The 19,556-nt window shown below is 40.8% G+C and overlaps 2 protein-coding genes across 4 annotated transcripts; one reads left to right on the top strand and one right to left on the bottom strand.

Moving 5' to 3' along the window:
- Positions 1-1,304: 1,304 nt before the first annotated feature.
- pcyt1aa (phosphate cytidylyltransferase 1, choline, alpha a) lies at positions 1,305-12,282 on the bottom strand. 2 transcript variants are annotated; one of them, XM_034137398.1, is made up of 9 exons: positions 11,922-12,282; positions 9,039-9,152; positions 8,522-8,621; positions 6,140-6,256; positions 5,705-5,856; positions 5,417-5,495; positions 4,674-4,816; positions 4,394-4,582; positions 1,305-3,518 (listed from the first exon to the last, which is right to left on the bottom strand). In XM_034137398.1, exons 2-9 carry the CDS (start codon positions 9,150-9,152, stop codon positions 3,297-3,299), a joined length of 1,116 nt encoding a protein of 371 aa, XP_033993289.1. In that variant the 5' UTR covers positions 11,922-12,282; the 3' UTR covers positions 1,305-3,296. The 2 variants fall into 2 exon arrangements, with proteins under 2 accessions (XP_033993289.1, XP_033993290.1); XM_034137399.1 differs by lacking the exon at positions 11,922-12,282 and adding an exon at positions 10,162-10,261.
- Positions 12,283-16,113: 3,831 nt separating this feature from the next.
- On the top strand, positions 16,114-18,363 carry LOC117488473 (protein enabled homolog). Of its 2 annotated transcripts, XM_034137397.1 has the most exons (5): positions 16,114-16,140; positions 16,497-16,560; positions 16,695-16,739; positions 17,178-17,323; positions 17,416-18,363. In XM_034137397.1, the coding sequence occupies exons 1-5, from the start codon at positions 16,129-16,131 to the stop codon at positions 18,094-18,096; spliced, it is 948 nt and encodes a 315-aa protein (XP_033993288.1). In that variant the 5' UTR covers positions 16,114-16,128; the 3' UTR covers positions 18,097-18,363. The 2 variants fall into 2 exon arrangements, with proteins under 2 accessions (XP_033993288.1, XP_033993287.1); XM_034137396.1 differs by lacking the exon at positions 16,114-16,140 and having other exon boundaries at positions 16,393-16,560.
- The last annotated feature ends 1,193 nt before the right edge of the window (positions 18,364-19,556 follow it).

Genomic DNA, 19,556 nt, shown 5'->3' with positions numbered 1-19,556 from the left:
TCATCATTTAAGGGGTCATTTCTCGAAAAAAAATTTCGGGGGGAAACCCCCCGGACCCCCCCGGGTAGGTCACTTACGGTACGTCAAGAGCCCCACCAAAAAAAAAGACCACCGGCCGCCACTGCATCTGACATACAAAATACATTTGTTATTCAAAATCAAAAACATATAAACAACTTGTTAATAATAATAATGTAATTTCAGTAAGAAAAACATATTTTCATGCATTTTTAGATGGTTAATAACAAGCATTACAATGTCTAAAGAGACTCGCAGTGTATGAGACTCAATACTCGCTGGTTGTACTTTTGCGGTCATCCAATCCGCTAGGTGGCGATGTTGCAAAACAACTAGGGTCCTGATAGTGCGGTCCTGAGAGTGCAGCCTCCGAGGCTGCAGCTTCATACTATTGCTCTGTTCACACTGCCCAGAGCTGCCGCTGCTGCGTCATGACGTCACAGTTTACGTCGCTGATTTTCTCCCACAACAACAACGGGCCGGGGACTGCATCGGGTCGATGATCGTGTTGCTTTTAATCATACGAAGCCAGATTAAATTAAATAACGACTTCTCCAACCTTATACTTTTCTCCAGAGTGCCGTGGTTCATTGTTTATTAATGTGTTTCAGCGGCATTTACCGACCGCTGCAGTGCTGGCTGCTCTTCCACGGGAGTTTATTTTTCCGTTAGCTCCGGGTTAGCTCACACGGCTCTAAAGTATTCACTGTCTGACTGTCACACAAGCAGCTGATACATATCCCCAGTTCCCCTTAAGTGAATGTGTGTCAGTCTGAATTGACGCTGTTTGGCATCACAACGCTGTTATGAAAGTTTCTCTGGTATAACATGGGTGATGTTAGCATAGCAACCGAAGCTAAACTGACTACTTGCTAAGCCGTTTCCTATAGGCACATTTTACCGGCGTATTTTTCATTATGATTCTACTTCTGATAGTCGGACATGACAACCTGTATAGCCCATGCATCTCCACAATGATCAATAACAGCGAACGGATGGTCAAAGTAAGGTTTCCTGCACGCCTCGACGTAAGAGACGCCGCGTCATAGCTCCGAAGCTCTTGCCTCTGGACCGACAATTTTTTGGAGCTGGAAGTGAACCGCATTCCTGAGCTATGACGCGCCGCCGCTGCGGTGTGAACAGGAAAAACCGGCGCTTTTCAGGCTCTAGCTCCCAGCAGGAGCTGGAAAAGCGCCGGTGTGAAAGGGGTATAAGTCAGATGCTATTGGCACCCGGGTGAATACCCCAGCAACGCACAACAAAAAGAAAAGGTCTCAGTCCAGAAATGCTTTGGCCAACATGTTTAATACACTTTTCCTGTCTCGCCTTTCCTCTACATCCAGGACTAAAAACTCAAACAGTAAAATGATACATGATTAAACTGCGGTTTAAAACATTTACATTTGTATCTAGCAGTAGTCAGTTATCGGCTTGCCCTTAAGTCTTTTTGCCACCTGACTCCCGGACATGCTGACTGAGAAGTTCACACGGATTTAAAGGAACAGATTCCACAAGAATCGAGGCAAGGGTTCCCAAAAGTAGCTTAGCACAAATCACAGCTGGATTTGCTTTTAATTCCAAAAAGTAGGAATTCATAGCGATGGGAATCATTTGAGTTATTGAATCACACCCTGAAGAATAGAGGCTGTAGCGAAGAGTGATTTCATTGCAAGTTCTTTTTGGGAAACCAAGCCTAGCACAGATCAATCTGACATCTGCCAACATTTATATTAGTCATTTCACAGTATTGCATTACATCTTCAGATCAGCTGTGATGTTTCATATTTCAGTTATATAGGAGACAACACACGCATTAATGCAGGAAAAGCACACCCAGGCCGGAGGGACTCAGTCACCTTGCTTCAGTGCGGCAAACAAAAACAATGTTCAAACTTTGTGCTCATCTCAGGAAACTAAATCAGTTCAGGGCAGAAGGAGGTAGCTATATAAACATTCAGGGCAGAAGGAGGTAGCTACATAAACGTTGATCGGGAGTTTTGAGTACAGAATCCCGAACCCTCAACACCAGCAGAAGTCCTGCAGATTGGTGAAAAAAGCTCAATGTTTAAGACAGTGTTTTATATTTTGCCGTGTGTGTGTGCGATTCATAAAAAAGCCTTAATCATAAAAGTGTGCTTCTAACTCCGACTAACCTCAGATCGTATCCATCAAGAGAAGTAAGGAATTGAGACAGTTCTCATGTCTTTTTTGATTTGACTTTCTATTGTGTGTATCCAATTTGAATGAGTACCTCCCTACAGGCCCAGGGGATGCAGTCAAAAAAAGAAAACCGTAACATATAACTCCAGCCTGGCTCATGTTGATTCACTGCTCAAACTGTGAAAGCACTTCTAAAACAGAAATGATTAAGATTATTATCTGTACAGAGGATAAAGACGGATGAAATCTACAAAAATAAGTATTTCTACATCGACAGAAAGAAAGGCGTCCAGTTTAAAACTAGTCTTCCAAAGACTGATTCTTGTCATAAAAGCAAAGGTATTACTGTATGCAGTAAAAGTCAAAGCTGAACCCAGATCTGTCAACAGGCGTCCGAACATGCCGACTTGCACTCACAAACATCACATGCACATACACGCAGACACGCAGAACCCCAAAGCAGGCAGACAAACTTGCAAAGCTGCTGTTTAGTGAAACACTCCACTCCCAGGTTCAGATCTGACATCATCTGGAGTTTTCCTGTTAGTTTAAAGTCATGTTCTTGTTAGTATGAGCAGAGTATAAACTGCCCCACATCATTCAATTGTCCAGTTCCCTGACCTGCTCTGAAAGACTTCCAGGAGACGTTTAAACATCTCAGCTCACCGCTCCCACTACACGTTCCAGCAAAATACCCAAACCATACGAGCCCTCCAGCTAAAGCCATGACGAAAACACAAACCTCTACTTCACAACGCCAACCTTAAAGAACCCGTCAGTATATGGAAGAGTGCACCCCTGAAAATATTCCTAAGTGCTGGTGAGAGACTGATTAACTCGACATGAAAAGTGACGGAGATAGATCAAACTAATATTCAAAGAATGTGAATGACTAGTGGTACAGTTTACTGACCAATACACAGAAACAAAGAGGATAAAAATGTCTGTTTTAAAACAAAAGCTGTGGTGGAACTTGCTAGTACGGTTACACTGAAGTGCTAAAAATGTAAAAATCATAAACAGAAAAAAAAAGAAAATGGAAGCAGGAGCTCCATGTGACTCGACAGCCTTAGCGTCTGGCGGTAACCCCCGGCGACAGCGATGGATCCAGGTGTGCTCTAGCTCTCGTCGTCTTCGTCATCGTCGTCCTCGCTGACGAGGTATCCGCGGGCGCCGCTGTGGTGGGGGGGAGGCGAGGGGGGAGGGGAGGTCTTGGTGAAGAAGGGGAGGCGGAAGGTGGGAGAGGGGGAGCGCTCCTCTCGGGAGGGGGAGCTGTTGGGGCTCTGCCTCGGGCTGATGGCCTGCAGCATGCGGCCCTTCCCCTCCTTCAGCATGTGCTTCTGTGGGGAGGTGGGGAGGGGGGGGGGGGGGGGGGGGGGGAGACGTTAGGAGGTCTGAAACATGTTGATGGGATGGATTCAGGATTACAAACTGTGCTTCAAACAGTCAGAGAGCGGTTCTGAGGCTTTACTGTTTGGTTTGACCCATTTCATTCAGCAACATTTTATTCACCACTCAGCTGTTTTCCCGTCTTAATGCACGCTAATGTAGCCGTCTGTCTTTCTACACTACAAAGAAAACATATATAGTAAAACAAATGGACGTCACAGACATCTTTGGGGACGGAAACGCATTATGAATTCTTGGGTTCATACTTATTAAAATAATGTATACAAAAGTTGACATGCAAAATAGCAATATTCACCACTCCTCTTCCCTGACTTCTTTCTAACTGTTAAATGGGCTTTTGGGTTTTCCTGTTTGCAATTGTACACAAAATGAATCATAGTGCTAACTATTTGAATGTACGAATACAATTGGAGTGAGCCAACCATTCTTAAATGTTGGGTTAGTGACATTCAAGTTAATCAAATTTAAGTGTATGATGTAACACAAGTCTGAATAGCTAATTAGCAGGTTCTGTAAGCATACCAAAGCTTTTAAGGTTATGGACATGTGTATGCCATTTTAAAATGGACAGTAAATGAAAATAAGTCCAATACATTTACTGAACTAATGAATGCTTTCTGAAATGTGTATTTACTATTATTAAGTAGCAAAAGGATGAGGTGTTCTTTGGTATGTTATTACATGTGTGTAACCGAGGTGACCCAGGCAGAGCAGCAGTGACCAGTGTGACGGTGTGAAGAAGGATGTGTTGCTGCCTGGTTACACAACGAGTAGAGACTGAAACCAACTGAACCAACATCCTCACCAGAGCTCCCTCGGGGCCGAACATCTGCAGGAAGTTGCCGATGAACTCTCTGGATTTCTCCTCCCACTTCTGGATCAGGTCGATGCTCTTCTCCTCCACCTTCTGGACAAACTCTTTGCTCTTCTCCTCCACGTCACGCACCTTCCTCTTCACTTTGTCCACGCGCTCCTGCAGGTGGTACTTCTTCTCCTGATGATGGGTGGGACAGCAAAGGTTAGATCAAAAAAGAAAGATGCAAATGACTTATTCGAAATGACTGAACAGAAGCTAGCTGTCGTACGTTGATGAAGCTGACGTTGAGCTCCTTCGCCGTGTATCCTCGCTGCAGGTTGCGTCTCACGTACACGTCGTAGTCTCGGACTATGCGTGTGATGATGTCAGAGGTGGAGATGCCCTCTGTCCGCTGGGTGGGAGCGAACATCCCTGTGGAGGGGGGAGGGGAGCGGGGGAGGAGAAGGAGAAGGTCAGCACTCACCAGATACAGATGTAGGAATTAGCCTTCCCCTTATATCAGGGGTGTCAAACTCAAGGCCCTATGTGGCCCGCACAATACGTTTATTATACGGTTACATGCCACTTTACAGAAGCACGTTGTCCATAAACTACATGTCCCACAATGCATCTCATTTTGACACACACACACACACACACACACACACACACACACACACACACACACACACACACACACACACACACACACACACACACACACACACACACACACACACACACACACACACACACACACACACACACACACACACCACACACACACACACACACACACACACACACACACACACACACACACACACACACACACACACACACACACACACACACACACACACACACACACACACACACACACACACACACACACACACACACACACACACACACACCACACACACACACACACACACACACACACACCACACACACACACACACACACACACACACACACACACACACATGACATGCTACCACACCCCACTCTTGGTTTCTTTCCACTCACCAGCTTCTTTGATGTGTTTGTACACGTCATCACTGCCTGCAGAGGAGTATGGGATGTCGTCGTGGGCCACAAAGTCAATCTGGAGGAGTCATTACAACACACATCAACACAGCAGTCTACAAAGTGTACGGACACACAAAGAAATGGGAGGGAGAAGTTACAGAGGATCAGAATGGTGGCTTGCCTTCTCAATCTCTCAACTAAAGATTTTTGATGTATAAACCAACCAATAACCCATTCTGTAAATGTGTTGTTTTGTCTTGATGTTTCTCCGTCTCATCCACTCACGCGATGTTTTGCCAGGAACTCCGGCGTCAGCGTCCAGGGAGCGTTCCGCACCACTTCATCCACGTAGCGGCAGTGACTGATGGCATCGTATCGCTCATCCTCATTCATCACTGTGAAGCCCTTGTATGTGTGGGTCAGGTCATCACTGCACACTTTGAAGAGAAAGAGACATAGAAATGATTGTTGGAAATGTCCTTAACCATGATTCGATCATCACAAATAGACCTAGCAACATTTAGTAATATCTCACAATGTATCAGTTAATGTTCCTTCTCTTGCATTATTAATTATCAGTTTATCTTTTCCTGGCTTTGTCAGACTGAACTGGAACCGTCTCAATAGTTTTCCTGTTTTTTTTGTTTCACACACAAAGAAGCAGTTAATAAAAGGTCTGCTGCTGTGAAAGCCTGAATGGACGCACAGACAAAGACTTACCTCCTACGATGAGGTGTGTGTTGGGGAAGAGGCACTTAGCCTGCATGAGTGCTCTGGCGTGGCCTGAGTGGAAAACATCAAAGATACCATCTGCATACACCCGCACCGGTCTGTCAGCTGGACAGAGACAAGAGATGCAAGCGTTATTATTCTGTACAGAAGGATAATTGTACTTGTTATATGTATGACTCAGTGGCGAGCCGTCAGGGCCCTCTAGACCAGTGGTTCTCAAACTTTTTTCAATAATGTACCCCCTTTGAAAAACAAATTCAGCCAAGTACCCCCTGATCAGCGCAAAAACTATTTGTTAAGGAAAAAATGCCTATATGAAGAGGTACAGCACAGTGCTGCACCATCAGTGTCTGATTTATTAAAACAACAACATTGTAACTGAGAAACACTTAAATGCTACATTTCAAATGTTTACAATCCATCACTAAATTCATGGCAAACCAATTTTAACATCATGCAATAACACTAAGACGACATTAGTTGCATTGAACTGATCTTTTTAATAAGTTGTACTTACAATTTAGTGAGAAACATGGGCTTGTGCTTCACTGAGGATCTTTGTCATTCTGACAGGGAGGCAAACTGCAGTTATTACACTTCGCGTTTTGAAATATGTATAACTCTGTTAATATAAAACCCACACTGCTCAAACTTCCTTACTTTTCCTAAAATTGGTATATTTATTTATTTATTTATTTTGGGGCGTGGGGAAGGAAGAGAAAAAAAATATATGAGCATTTTATGAGCATGGGATTTTGACCCCTCATATAAACATATGCATAATGCTGCGCTATACTTTGCGGCCACACGCCGTTGCTAAGCAACGCTTATTGTTTAGGTGTCCTTTGATAAGCAGGCAGTCATATAATTAACTAGAACTAGCTAGATCTGATAGATTTGGACATAAACGGGAGTGAAGTATAACCGGACGCGAGAGAGAGATCAGATCAGAAACTGATCTGAAACTGTTCTTTCTGTTGCCGTCTGGCAGACGTTACCGCAGCATCCTGGCAAGGACAAGCAGATTCGGAGACAGTTTCTTCCCGCGGGCAGTGAGACTGTTAAAAAATGGAACTGTTGAAACAACTTCAAAACATTCATCTGCTACTCAGTATTATGTATCTAATACCTAATATATATATATATCATTCCAATAACTTGTATATAGACTTGTACTGCACTATTCCACATCATCACTTTATTTTATAACTATTTTTCTTTTTGTATTGCTCTTGCTCTTATTGTTATTATGTTATTATGTTACATTGTTGGAGAAGCCTGTGACATAAGATTTTCAACTACATAATTACTCTGTAGCTATGTCAGATTGACAATAAAGAACCTTGAACCTTGAATCAGCTGCTGCTGATGGAGAACACGCAGCTCTGCATGATCACAGCTCCCCCGCTGTGACGGACCGGTGAGCGGAGCAAAATTAAATACATTAAGAGTTAGACCTAACACACTTAGCTAGTTTATCTACTCTGGAACTAGCTAAACTAGTTATACATATATTTATTCTTTACTGTTGGGTCACTTATTACAGGTTCAGCGAGCTGCACGAGACTGACGGGCTGTCAGGAGAGGGAGAGGAAAAGAGAGCACCTTGTTTATTTTTCCCATTTTATTATCCAGAATGACTGGAAACCTTTGATTAAAGTAGTTCATCTACTATTAGTAGTTTGTTTAAATGCATTACTTATGTTGTTTTTTTCATTAACATAAAATAAATCTCACGTAACCCCTGCAGTACTGCAACGTACCCCTAGGGGTCCGCGTACCCCCATTTGAGAACCACTGCTCTAGACCCTCTCTGAGGGCCTAAGATATTCTAAAAAATAATATTTGAAAACATAAAAAAAAAGAAAATGTTGGAGTGGCAAAGGATCAGCTGCATGACCCCGCCATCAAGTACTTCATCCAAAAGGACAGGAGGATGGACTTTGTGTTTAAGTGATTTGATCATCAAAGGTAGGCCTAAGTCATTTTCAATGTGGGCCACCGTGCCGACTTAATTCATTTGGAATTGTTACTTGGCTGTGGGTGCCCTGTCATGATAGGTGTTTATATAAATGGTGTTGTTTTGTGTGGTAGAGGGTCGCTGTCATTGATGCGTTTTGCACCCCGGGCCGCTGTTTTGATATTCCGCTGAAGTATACGCTGTGACGTAATAACTCTTGGTTTTTTTTCGAGGGAAGGGGGGGGGGGGGGTCAGAGGGCCTAGGTATAAAAGTCACGGCTCGCCACTGGTATGACTATATTCAATATTGAGAGGTTGTGTACTGATATTGGGGGGGAAAGGTCAAAGGTCAAAGGATCAGGAGGCAATAAGTAGACATATTAACCGACAGACTGAGGAATAAGACTCACGATGTGTCCCCCTCTTCGCCTCCTCCATGTTGACCCTCACGTAGGGCTTTTTAGTCACTGGCTCCAGCTCATCTGCAAAAGGCGCAGGGTGCTTCAATCCCTAAAAGACCCGAATCAAAAGAAGTGGAATATGTCAGTGATTAAGTAACTTTGTTATTTATTCACACAAAAATTATAACAACACACCTTGGTGATTAATTTACTCTTCCCTTGTAAGGAAAATGATTGCGTTATGATTTTGTAATATCCTTTCCTGGAACAATTTGATTTGGGAATAAATGCTGTTAGTGTTATAGAACGTGTGACACAGGCCACACATAGCAGATACAGTAAGAATGTTTTAATATACTGAATGTGAATTTCATTTTTCAACGTTCTTCTAGTAAGTTGAGCTATGCATACAGACACATATATATATTGAGAGAGAGAGAGACAGTCATAGTTGGCTACACAGAGCCAATAGAAACTGCTGGACAACACGCTGCTCAATGACAGCCGAAGAACACAGCTGACTCACCACAGTACATCTGGGGATTTTCACAAGCCTCTCCGCCTCCTCTGTGTCCCGGGTGGAGCTCTCTCTCCTCCTCTTTCTGGACAGCAGCATGTCGCTGGAGCTTTGGGCCTCCATCTGTGTCAAATGTTAAGACAAACGCAATTAAATCAGAGCTTGCTTAACACGCGCCGTGCTGCTTTGACACCTTCGAGATGCAGACGCTGCAGTTTTACTCAGGATAATGTTTCCACATGCTGGACAGGAACTCAATCATATATAAATATAGTAGGCATTATATATATAGCATTCAGGACCAGTGATTAATGGCCGATGACAAATACTGAGTCAACCTTGACCCAGTAACAGAGGGAGAACTCAGTGTGTGCCTCGGCTTGATCAACCACCAGGAAGTATTGGATAAAACAAGCGGAGTGTCACATAGGAAGGTCAACTGGAATTCAAAACAACAAACACCACCTGTTTCAACATCAAACATTTTGTTCTGAAACGTACAGATAATAAACCATCCTGCTATCCTGATCCTCTTATTTACACACATCAAGGGTGAATCAGTAAAATGTTGACTTTTACATGAGAAGATCCAGCCCTGCTTCACCACCACAAGTGTGCCAACTTTCGTATTATATGTTGACTGATTTCAGGTGAATTAAATTGTCCATATAAAAATCAGATGGGTGAATTTCCTTATGAAGTATTTAAAAAGTATATATCAGTCCCGCAGCAGGGACATTTACAGTGTTACAGCAAAAGTGGCATGGAAGGTAAAAAAAGGCATGCGATAAGAAAGAGTAAAAGATTTCAAAGAGATCAACATCCTGGTTATCTGTAGATATTATAAAATAGGCCTGGAAAAAAATAAGTCTATTGCTTAAGATACATTTTTCAATTATTCCTTGAATTGTTAGCTGAATAAAAAACAGGAAACAGTAGGTAAACTTCATGAAACATCTTGCTTCATCAATACAACACATGAAAACCCAGAGATAAAAGCAGTCACTTCCTACATTAAAGAAGCTGAAACCAGAAGATAAAGAAAACTAGCCGAGTGTAAGTAAGTCTCTTAAATGAGCCCATAGATATCCTGCTATAACAGAAGTAGGACCTAAAACCGAGATGGAAATACCTTCAGAGATCCCAGCCACGAAGATGATGTGACATCCACCCTGTACGTCTTATTGAGTGAAACAATAGAAACTCCTGCTGATGTCCTAACACCAGAGATCCTGTGGGCTCTGCCACATTCCACTCATTCCATCAAGCAAACATAAATAAAGCCTCAGCTCATTAAAGGGAGGGACCCATTCAGTGTCTCGCCTCATCACTTCTTTAAAGGGATAGGGATAGAGATTTATTATCCAGAGTCAGGAGCACCGGCACTGAAGATAAGGGAACTGAAGCTATTTAGATTATCTTTAAAGCCACCATTCCTTTGACAAAAAGCTTCATTTTACCTGACAGAACATGCAAATTGCTGACTGGACGAAAATATTCTAAATATAACGCACACTTAGACTTATATAATTGTTTTTAGGTAGCTAAAATCTGTTTTGGTGCTGCCCCTGCCCACAGGAAAGGTTGCTTAGCTTCCATGTGTGCACGTTTAAATGCTTCTCTAAGCTGGGGGCAAGTTAACCGCCATCTAATGTAGGCAATACTGTGACTATAGACACGACCCTCATATACACCCACTTTTAAAACCTGCACTATCCCTTTAACTTGCTACACAACCCTTGGCTGAACCATAGGGTCAGTTCTGAAAGTGTGACTCAGTGAAATGTGTGATAGGCGTGGCTGTGCATGAACTTATTAGTGACAGCTACCTGATCCCACACAGGGCTCTTGCACAACAACCCTCTGCCTCTTTATCTTGGCAACAGCTGAGCCCGGAGAGCGAGAAGCCTGCAGGACTTTCACACACTTTCAAAGGAGATTTACATGAACAGCAAGTGTCAACATAACTGAAACAGGCTGCTATAATAAGAAAGCAACCAAAGCACAGTGCAGAGTGATTTTTCTTTGCAGCAGAGGTCAATGATAGCCCCTGCAACCTTAGTATGACAATGCAATTCATTAGATTGCCATTTAGTGTAGCTTCAAGTTTATTCAGGGATGTTACTAACACAATTGGCATTACAGATGAAAATGTTAAATAATGTATCCAGTAATTCAACAGAAATATAGAAATAGTGAAGCTGCTTGTCAGAATTCCCCAGAGCCCCAGATGAAGTTTTTAAAATGCTCATAAAGATCGAGCAACAGACTAAAAACCCCACAAATTATGTTTGCAACCATGCAAATCCTTGGACCAGCTTCTAGTTGGAAGTTGGAACCAGAAATGTTTTTACATGTAGCTTTAGAAAATACTCAATTGATTAATCGATGATCAAAATCATTTTTAACCTATTTTCTTTTGACATTGTGGACTGGGAGATCCATTAAAAAGTCACTATTATTATGTTATGTTATGTTATTATTATGCTTTTGGTCGAGTTAAAATTCAGAAATCAAGGGCCCATTTCGCTCTTAGGCCTGATAGTTCCCAGACACAGGCTTCAGCTGCATTTCACACAATGTTCCCCTTGTCTGCTTTCCTACTTAGTTTAATATGTCGCTTGGATAACGTCATACAGGCATGCCAAAACGTATTCGAGTTAGCATAATACACAGTATGCATTGTTAGACTAATGACACAGTTAAATCAGTGACTAAAACAGCTGACAGACAAGTTGACTGGTCACACAGGTTGTGCAGCTCAACTGTCAAACACTGGCTTACTGGACGCTTTCGCCTCTGGCAAAAATCCTTAAAATCAATATGCTAAGTAAACCCAGATAGCAATATTAGCTAACGTTAAACATCTTGTTAAGGTTTCTGCTTACTTACTTGTGTACGCTTTAGTCCGGAATGCTGCTTTGCAGGAGTGGGCGGCTTCCTAGACTCCTACTGCCAGCAGGCTAGCTAGCTAACTGCAAAAAAGCTAGCTAACGCTGCTATCTACCGTCGAATGCTAGCTAGCAAGCTAGCTGTTAAGCTGATTCGACTGTGAGCTAACTTTAGCCGTTAGCTCGCCAGTTAGCTGACCCCAGCAACAACGGGAAGTACGATAAATCTGTCAATTCAACGCCCCGGAACTCGCTGTGTTGCAGGCAAAAACTGCATCTAACGTTACCGGAGGGACAGACAAGTTATCAGCAGTGACAGCTTGCACTACAACGCTGACAGGTCAACAACCCAGGAACTTCTTCTTTGCTTCAGGTATATTGCCGGTTGGCAACCAAAGATGTCGTACATTACCGCCACCTGCTGGACTGGAGTGTTGTGCATTAGATTGGCAGTAAATGAATTATATTTTTGAACACACACCAGTATTAAAAAAAAAAAACAGTACTACATAAGAAACCATATCATAATGTTTTTAAAAGTCTGACACTGCGGGCCTTCTTCAGTCAGATACAGCATCGAAAACTGCACAGTTTCACTAAATTCCTGCATGCCTATTTGATAATGATTTTGATTTTGATCCCTTTACACTCAACAGACCAGGGAAGTAAGTATTTTACTCAAGTACTGTACTTAAGTACAATTTTGAGGGACTTGTACTTTACTTGATAATTTCCATTTTATGCTACTTTGTACTTCTACTCCACTACAATTCAGTGTTCTTTTACTCCAATACTTTTAATTAGGACCTTTAGTTACTTTGCAGATTTGGATTAATGATATATAAAATACTTAAATTTGAATTTAGTAACACCTGGAGTAAATTCACAAGCTACCCTGCAGTATACAAAGTAATTATAACTAGCCGCACCTTTACCAGCTTTGATAACACTTTAATGCATCAATATTTATAATCAAAACATATTATATATTATTCTGAAATGGGCCGAACTGCATAATGAAGTATTTTTTTATGCTAATAATTGTTCTACTTTTTCTTGAGTCACACTATGATTGCAGGACTTTTGCTTGTAACAGAGTATTCCTACACTATGGTGCTTTTACTTAAGTACAAGATCTGAGTACTTTTCCCACCTCTGACACTCAACAATGTATGTATTAGTCTCTGACTCCGGAAACAGTTAAATCCCCCCAAACCTATATCTGTATATCCCCTTTAGGTTCTCTTCTTTGATAATTCATAACAGCTAATGTGATATTAGCTTTACCTTTGTCCACTGAACTTCCCCTGATACTGCTATTTACTAAAAGGTTGTATATTCAGCTGATTTGAAACCTGCAACAAGTAAACCACTTGGGGGCAGCACAAATCTGGCTGTGTCTTCAACACTCACAGAATATTATGGAGTTCAGGTATGGAAACAGGCAGCAGTAAGAGAAACAAGAGCAAAGGGTGAAAGAACCAAATGTGCTTTGTTTCTTATTAATACTATTACAGCTTTTAGTTAAGCTGAATTGTTCTAGTTGTATATCTCTAAGTATGGTTTTGTATGCCAGCATTTTACTTGGAGTATTTTCACAGTCAAAGTCAACTTTATTGTCAATCTTCTGTTTATGAGGCAGACGGGGAGATCAAGATGCTGTTTCTCACAATCCCGAGGAGTAAAGATAAAAATATATAAAAAAATATACATATATACAATACATATGTGTATATATACATTCATTCATACCTGTACAACCATTTTCATATATATATATACACATAATCAAACATAGACACACATATGCATATGCACAAATTAAGAGGCATAAATAAAAGGCACAACCGTCAACATTTACAAAATAGCATTCACTTCAAAACGGATGAGGATGAATATATTAAAACAGTACAAATATGTACAGTAGTGTACAGGACTGTCCATAGCAGTGTAGTAGAAAAGTGTATGGTGCTAGATGGGTGTGTTTGTGTATGTGTATGTGGGGAGGGGGTTGTTAATACTTTTATTTAAGTTAAGAATCTGAATACTTCTTCCACCACTGACGAAGAGTGGTGTTGACATGAGGATTAGTTTAGGCTGATTCCATTACTTAATCTTGTGGTCCAAGAAAGGACCAATTTAGGGCTAACCGTAACTGACAACCTTGTTTTCCGCCCAGTTGACTCCAGACCTGCACATTTTTTTCTTCAGCAAGCAAGAGAGTAAGTTGAATCCAAAATACCTGCAATGTAGCATGGTTAACAACAGGAATATGGAGCAGCACCTTGAACATGCATAGTGGACATATGGCCCAAGCATGGCAATGGAATGAAGGGTATGGAACATTGTAAATGCTTTGTAACATTTATGGTTAACATTTAGAGATATTGCAGTATGATGTTTATTATTTGGGGATTTTTATCTCCACAATTGTCAAGCTACAACAATACAAATCCAGATGTGCTCTTATCCATTGACAAGTAGTGGCTCAATGTAATGATTAAATACAGCCAATATATAGAAATAATATAAAAGTGTAAGTCTGACAAGCCAGCAAAAATTGAAAAGATAGTATCAGATTCCTATAGGGGCATTTTATTTTTGCCCTTCTAAAGCCTTCTGTAAAATGAGTTGATTTATTTTGTTAGCCGGCTGTTTGTCCCAGTGTACAGGTAAAATAAATGTATATCATTTAAAAGTAACAGGTACCCTGACCCTCACATTTTTGCGTGCAGAGCAATTACCGGATGATGTTCACCATTAGCCACCTGGCAAAGCCCCCATATAGACTCCCTGTCTCCTTCTTGCTCTCTTTGATCGCAGCCTTGCCTGCTGGTTTGAAGGATAGAATTAGCTTCACTGTTGAAATGAAAAACACTGAGCAGGCAGGTGAGCCCCGAGGAACATGTGGATAGTCAAAAGATAACCAATAAATGCATTGAAGCCAGCTAAAAACAAGTATGTGGCTGCTCTGAGGGAGGTTTTTGGTCTGACTCCATGTCATCACACTCCATGGCATTTTGTAGCCGGTGGGAAGGCCAAAACAAACACACTTAGACACAGCATTTGACTCTAATGGGTTATACAACAATGTTTACTACCATAAGTCTTCACTAAATGTAGCCCATTCAGACTTTAATAATAATAATGGGTTTCATTTATAAAGCACTTCATATTTGACTTCAAATCCCAAAGTGCTTTAAGAAATGTTAAATGTGGGTTTTTTTATATCACATGGCCACATTATTTGTTATCACTTGCATAGTTTGACAACTGAACCCACACTTCTGTCCTTAAGTAAACATTTAAAAAATATAATTTGTTTCTTAACATTGTGTTTCCAATTGAGACGGGACGGACAAAGAGTTAAAAACAAGTGCAAAATAACCCAAAAATATTTTATATGTTCTAAATATTTAACCAAATAGTACATAATAATAATAATAATATTCTTAACCTTTGTTGTGCATGTACAGTATGTGTATTTTCTATTTAGGCATTCAGAATGATGTGTATCAATGCGGAAACTAATAAAAGTGCTCGTTTGAAGTCCCTAAACAACAATTTCCCAGGTTGCGTTACAGTGGTGTTTGAACGAAGCTAGCCCATCATTCTTGCATATTTCTTGGGGACTTAAACAGTAGGTAACTTGGCTCCCCCTCTATTCTTTGACTGGCCAACAGCTAATTAAAAGGACATATCCAGCTGTTTTGGACAAAGGGTTAATTTTGACCTTCCAGGCATGTTTTGTCAAGAATTAGGCTACAGTAAGAGGGGTGCATGTTGCCATGGTTTGCATATTTTGGCCATAAAACAAAATATTGTTTGGGTGTTTGGCAGCTATAGATTTAGGAAGATGTATTGTTTTTTATGAATACATTCTACATCCACTGATGGCTTCATCCACGACTATGACCCCATAGAAAGAGCTGAGAAACTGGACTGCTTGGGCACCCATAGGTGCCCTGCTGTTGCAGGACCATTTCCTGTGGCTTTACAAGGAGACCCATTTTGTTTGAAGTTGGTCTTTTACTGCTGGTACACACTCAGTGTACTAATGAGATCTTCCACGTCTCAACAGAAACGGCATGAGGGTGGAGTTAGGCTAACTTGCAGCTCAGTGGCCAATGGAAAGGCCCCAGTATTAAGAGCAGTACTTATGAACAGTTACTGTATGTTGTGCAGCACATGAGAACTGGACTGGGGAGATGCACCATCAGGTGAGTACGTTACGTTTTCTTTCTCAGTCTTATAGGTCAAGTTTAAAAGTAAGACGAAGTAGCATTTGCTTCGCATTTGACGCTTTTTGTGCACATTGCTCTGCCAAATGTTTGAAAGATACTAGTTAATTACTTCACATTAAATTGGAATGGGGTTTTCTATTTTGCCAGCAGGGTATCTTCATAATTATTGATAACTTTAAGTGTCCTTGCATATTTTCTTGTTTTATTTTCAACATTTGTTGTGCTTTCAATATGCATGTATTTGCTTATACTTATGAAATAGACGTATGTATTATAGCAGTGATGTAAGACTGAATGTAAAATAATGTTTTTGCATGACATTTCAACTGCAGATGCTGAGGATGATTTCCCAGGTGTCCTCGTTGAGGGCGCTATGCTATGTGTTGTTAATGCCAGGTTTGTGCATGAAATCATTCTACTTTCATCTGACCTTGACTTCTTGAATAATTTCTCCTTTGGTTGCTGTGTAACGTCTTGCAGAGGGAAGTACTGAGTTTGGGGTGTCTAATATATTCTCTACTTCTCTCCAGGTTTGCTAGAAGCAACATCTCTGATGAAATTAAAGAACCCTGGAGGTATTTAATGTGTTTGTAATGCTATCATAAAGGTCATATGGTTAATTAGAAAGTATTCATATACATATATAATCAATAGGTTATAGTGAATAAGGTATTTTCTTGCAACGGTTCGTATCACAATTTTAACTTATAATTCAATGATCTTAAGAGCTGAGTAGTACCTGTACTAAAGTTAAGATATTTCAAGACAGAAATGTAATACATTAAAGAGCACTGTGAGTTCAGTGATATTATAACTAAAACTAACTTTCTTCATAAATGGTTAACTGGTAAACTATTAAAAAAGTGAGCTGAGTTTGTAGTTTTTATAGATTAATACTTATACTAATAGTTAAGGAATTAAAATGCCTCTGCTGACCCTTAGATAAATACAAAGATATTGATTAAACAAAAACTATTTCCCCATTTAATTCCTGAATCTGTGTTTTTCCATAGGTAATGTTAACATTGACTCTGCCCAGGCACATGATTTCCTGACTAACTCTCGCCCAAAGAGGAACGTTGACCCAAAGTGGTACAAAGGCACTCCTGATTTCCAGTCCTACTACCGCTTCTACAACAGCATTGGAGACACTGAAGGAGTAAGCAGGATTGATTGTAAATGATTACATAGGTGGTGGGACTACTTGTGTTACAGTATTTAACCAAGAATCTCATATGTTTCTGTGTTCAGCTGTATGAGATCGACAGGATCCGGATGCTGTATCAGCAGATGCGTCACTTGGAGCTGACCTACGGCCCAGATGCCTCCAGTTACCAAAGTGTCATGGGTGTGCTGACCACCACCGCACCACCAACTACTACCACTCTGCCTCCCCTACCCCCCACTACCCCTGGTCCAACACCAGACCCTCTGGAGAATGCTCCGACGATCTATCTGTGTAACTCCAAAGACACCCTGTGCAAACCTGCGATCGTCTACCTGCCAACGGGGGCTGTTCCAGTACTGTGCGACCCACGAGCTAACCCCGCCTGCAGGCCCATAACAGTGGCAGAGATAAAAGCTGCTGCTCCTGCCAAACCACCCCCACCCCCACCCCCACCTTCCCCTGCTCCCAAAAAGGTTGTCCCGCCTCCCCCTACTCCTGAGGTCACTGTTAAAGGTATGGAGTACGACTGCGATCCGTACTGGGACCCTGACTGCCTCATCGATCACCCTCCGCGCCCGATCCAGGAAACAGCCGCAGAGGCACCTGTTGAAGAGAAAGCAGAGACAAAGGAGGAAGCTAAAGTCGAGGAACCCATCCCTGAAGCTCCAGCCACCGAGGAAGCCCCTGCTTTTGACCCCTATGATTTCAAGCGTGACCTTTATGACCCCTTCCTGTATGCCGAACCAGCTCCTGAACCAGAGTAAAAACAAAGCGCTTAAGATATGATAGTTTTCTATCCAGGGTACAAAATGAAATCGCCAAACCAAACCAAGGCAAGACTGTGAGCAAATCCAAAAAAAATATACGTGCATAAAAAGGGTTAAGTTCAAATCAATTTCACAGGACAGATGTGTAAAAGATTATTGAACAGTATGTTAATAAGTGCATTTTTCTACATACTGTTTAACCCATACAATGGTTAATTTGTATGGGTGTTCATGAAATATGCACAAAATACTTTTGTAAGGAAATAATGGAATAAATAAAATAAATAATAATACAAAATGATTGACTTATGGTAATAAATATGTGTGTTTTTACATCTCATTGTGGTATTTTACTCTCTGTGTGGTATTTGCATGGCACTTTCACAAGAACATCTGAAAATTCCCTGCTGCAATTTCCACATATTAACAACCATACAGTACATAAGACAATCAGCTCCATTTCAGATATCCATATATGATTTATATCAGTATTACAAAACCAGTATACGTTTTTTTTAATGTGACCGACATTCTGCAGTATAAATACTTACCCTATGCTTCTCTTTTCTCTTTTTATTTTTATTTTTATTTAACCTTTATTTAACCAGATAAAAGCATTGAGATAAAATCTCATTTTCAATGCTGACCTGGCCAAGAAGGCAGCAACGTTACACATAACACATAACACAAACATATAAAATACAGAGAACATAACTAAGAAAACAAAAGACGAAAAAAAGCAGTCACTACATTGTGCACATTAGGACTGTAAGAAAGGTACACTACTTATTACTGCAAGAGCAGCTGGTGGTAAGGACTTCAGACAACTTCAATTTAAAGCATGCTATTGAGACAAATGCCCTCAGTTTTAGGCTTGATTGAAGGTCATTCCAAGACCAAGGACCATAATAAAAAAGACTCCTTTTTCCAGCCTCAGTCCGCACAGCAGGAACCTGGAACCGTATCCAGGCACTGGGTCTGAGGTTGTAAGAGTCGCAAACTTGATACACATCAACTTCAATCTTCCTATCTTTTTACCATTATCCTGACACCAGCTTTACTTACTGTTTTAACACTGTTTACGCATACTTTAATCACTTCTGAACATGGATTAAGACCTACATTTGCATACAGAAACATTCCTGTTTGAATTCATTACTTCTACTACAAATGTATACATTTTTTAGTATTTAATGTCTCAGATTCTCATTTTGCTTTTACTTGCAGGATATTTGTATATATATTAAATGAACATGATCCAATAATTTGACAAAAACTGTTTCTCTGTACAGTAATTGTTGTGCAAAGAACATGAAACCTGAAAATTGTATGAATGAACTTCACAATCCTACTGTTGAAAATGTATTACTGGACTTTTAATTGTAACGTAAAATTAGATCAGATTAGATTAGATATACTTTACTGATAAAAAAAAACGTGTCACAGCAGCCAGCAAA

This window comes from Trematomus bernacchii, unplaced genomic scaffold (genome assembly GCF_902827165.1).
Source record: "Trematomus bernacchii unplaced genomic scaffold, fTreBer1.1, whole genome shotgun sequence".
In the NCBI taxonomy this organism is placed as follows: Eukaryota; Metazoa; Chordata; class Actinopteri; order Perciformes; family Nototheniidae; genus Trematomus; species Trematomus bernacchii.
This window is presented reverse-complemented; position numbering and strand designations above follow the sequence as displayed.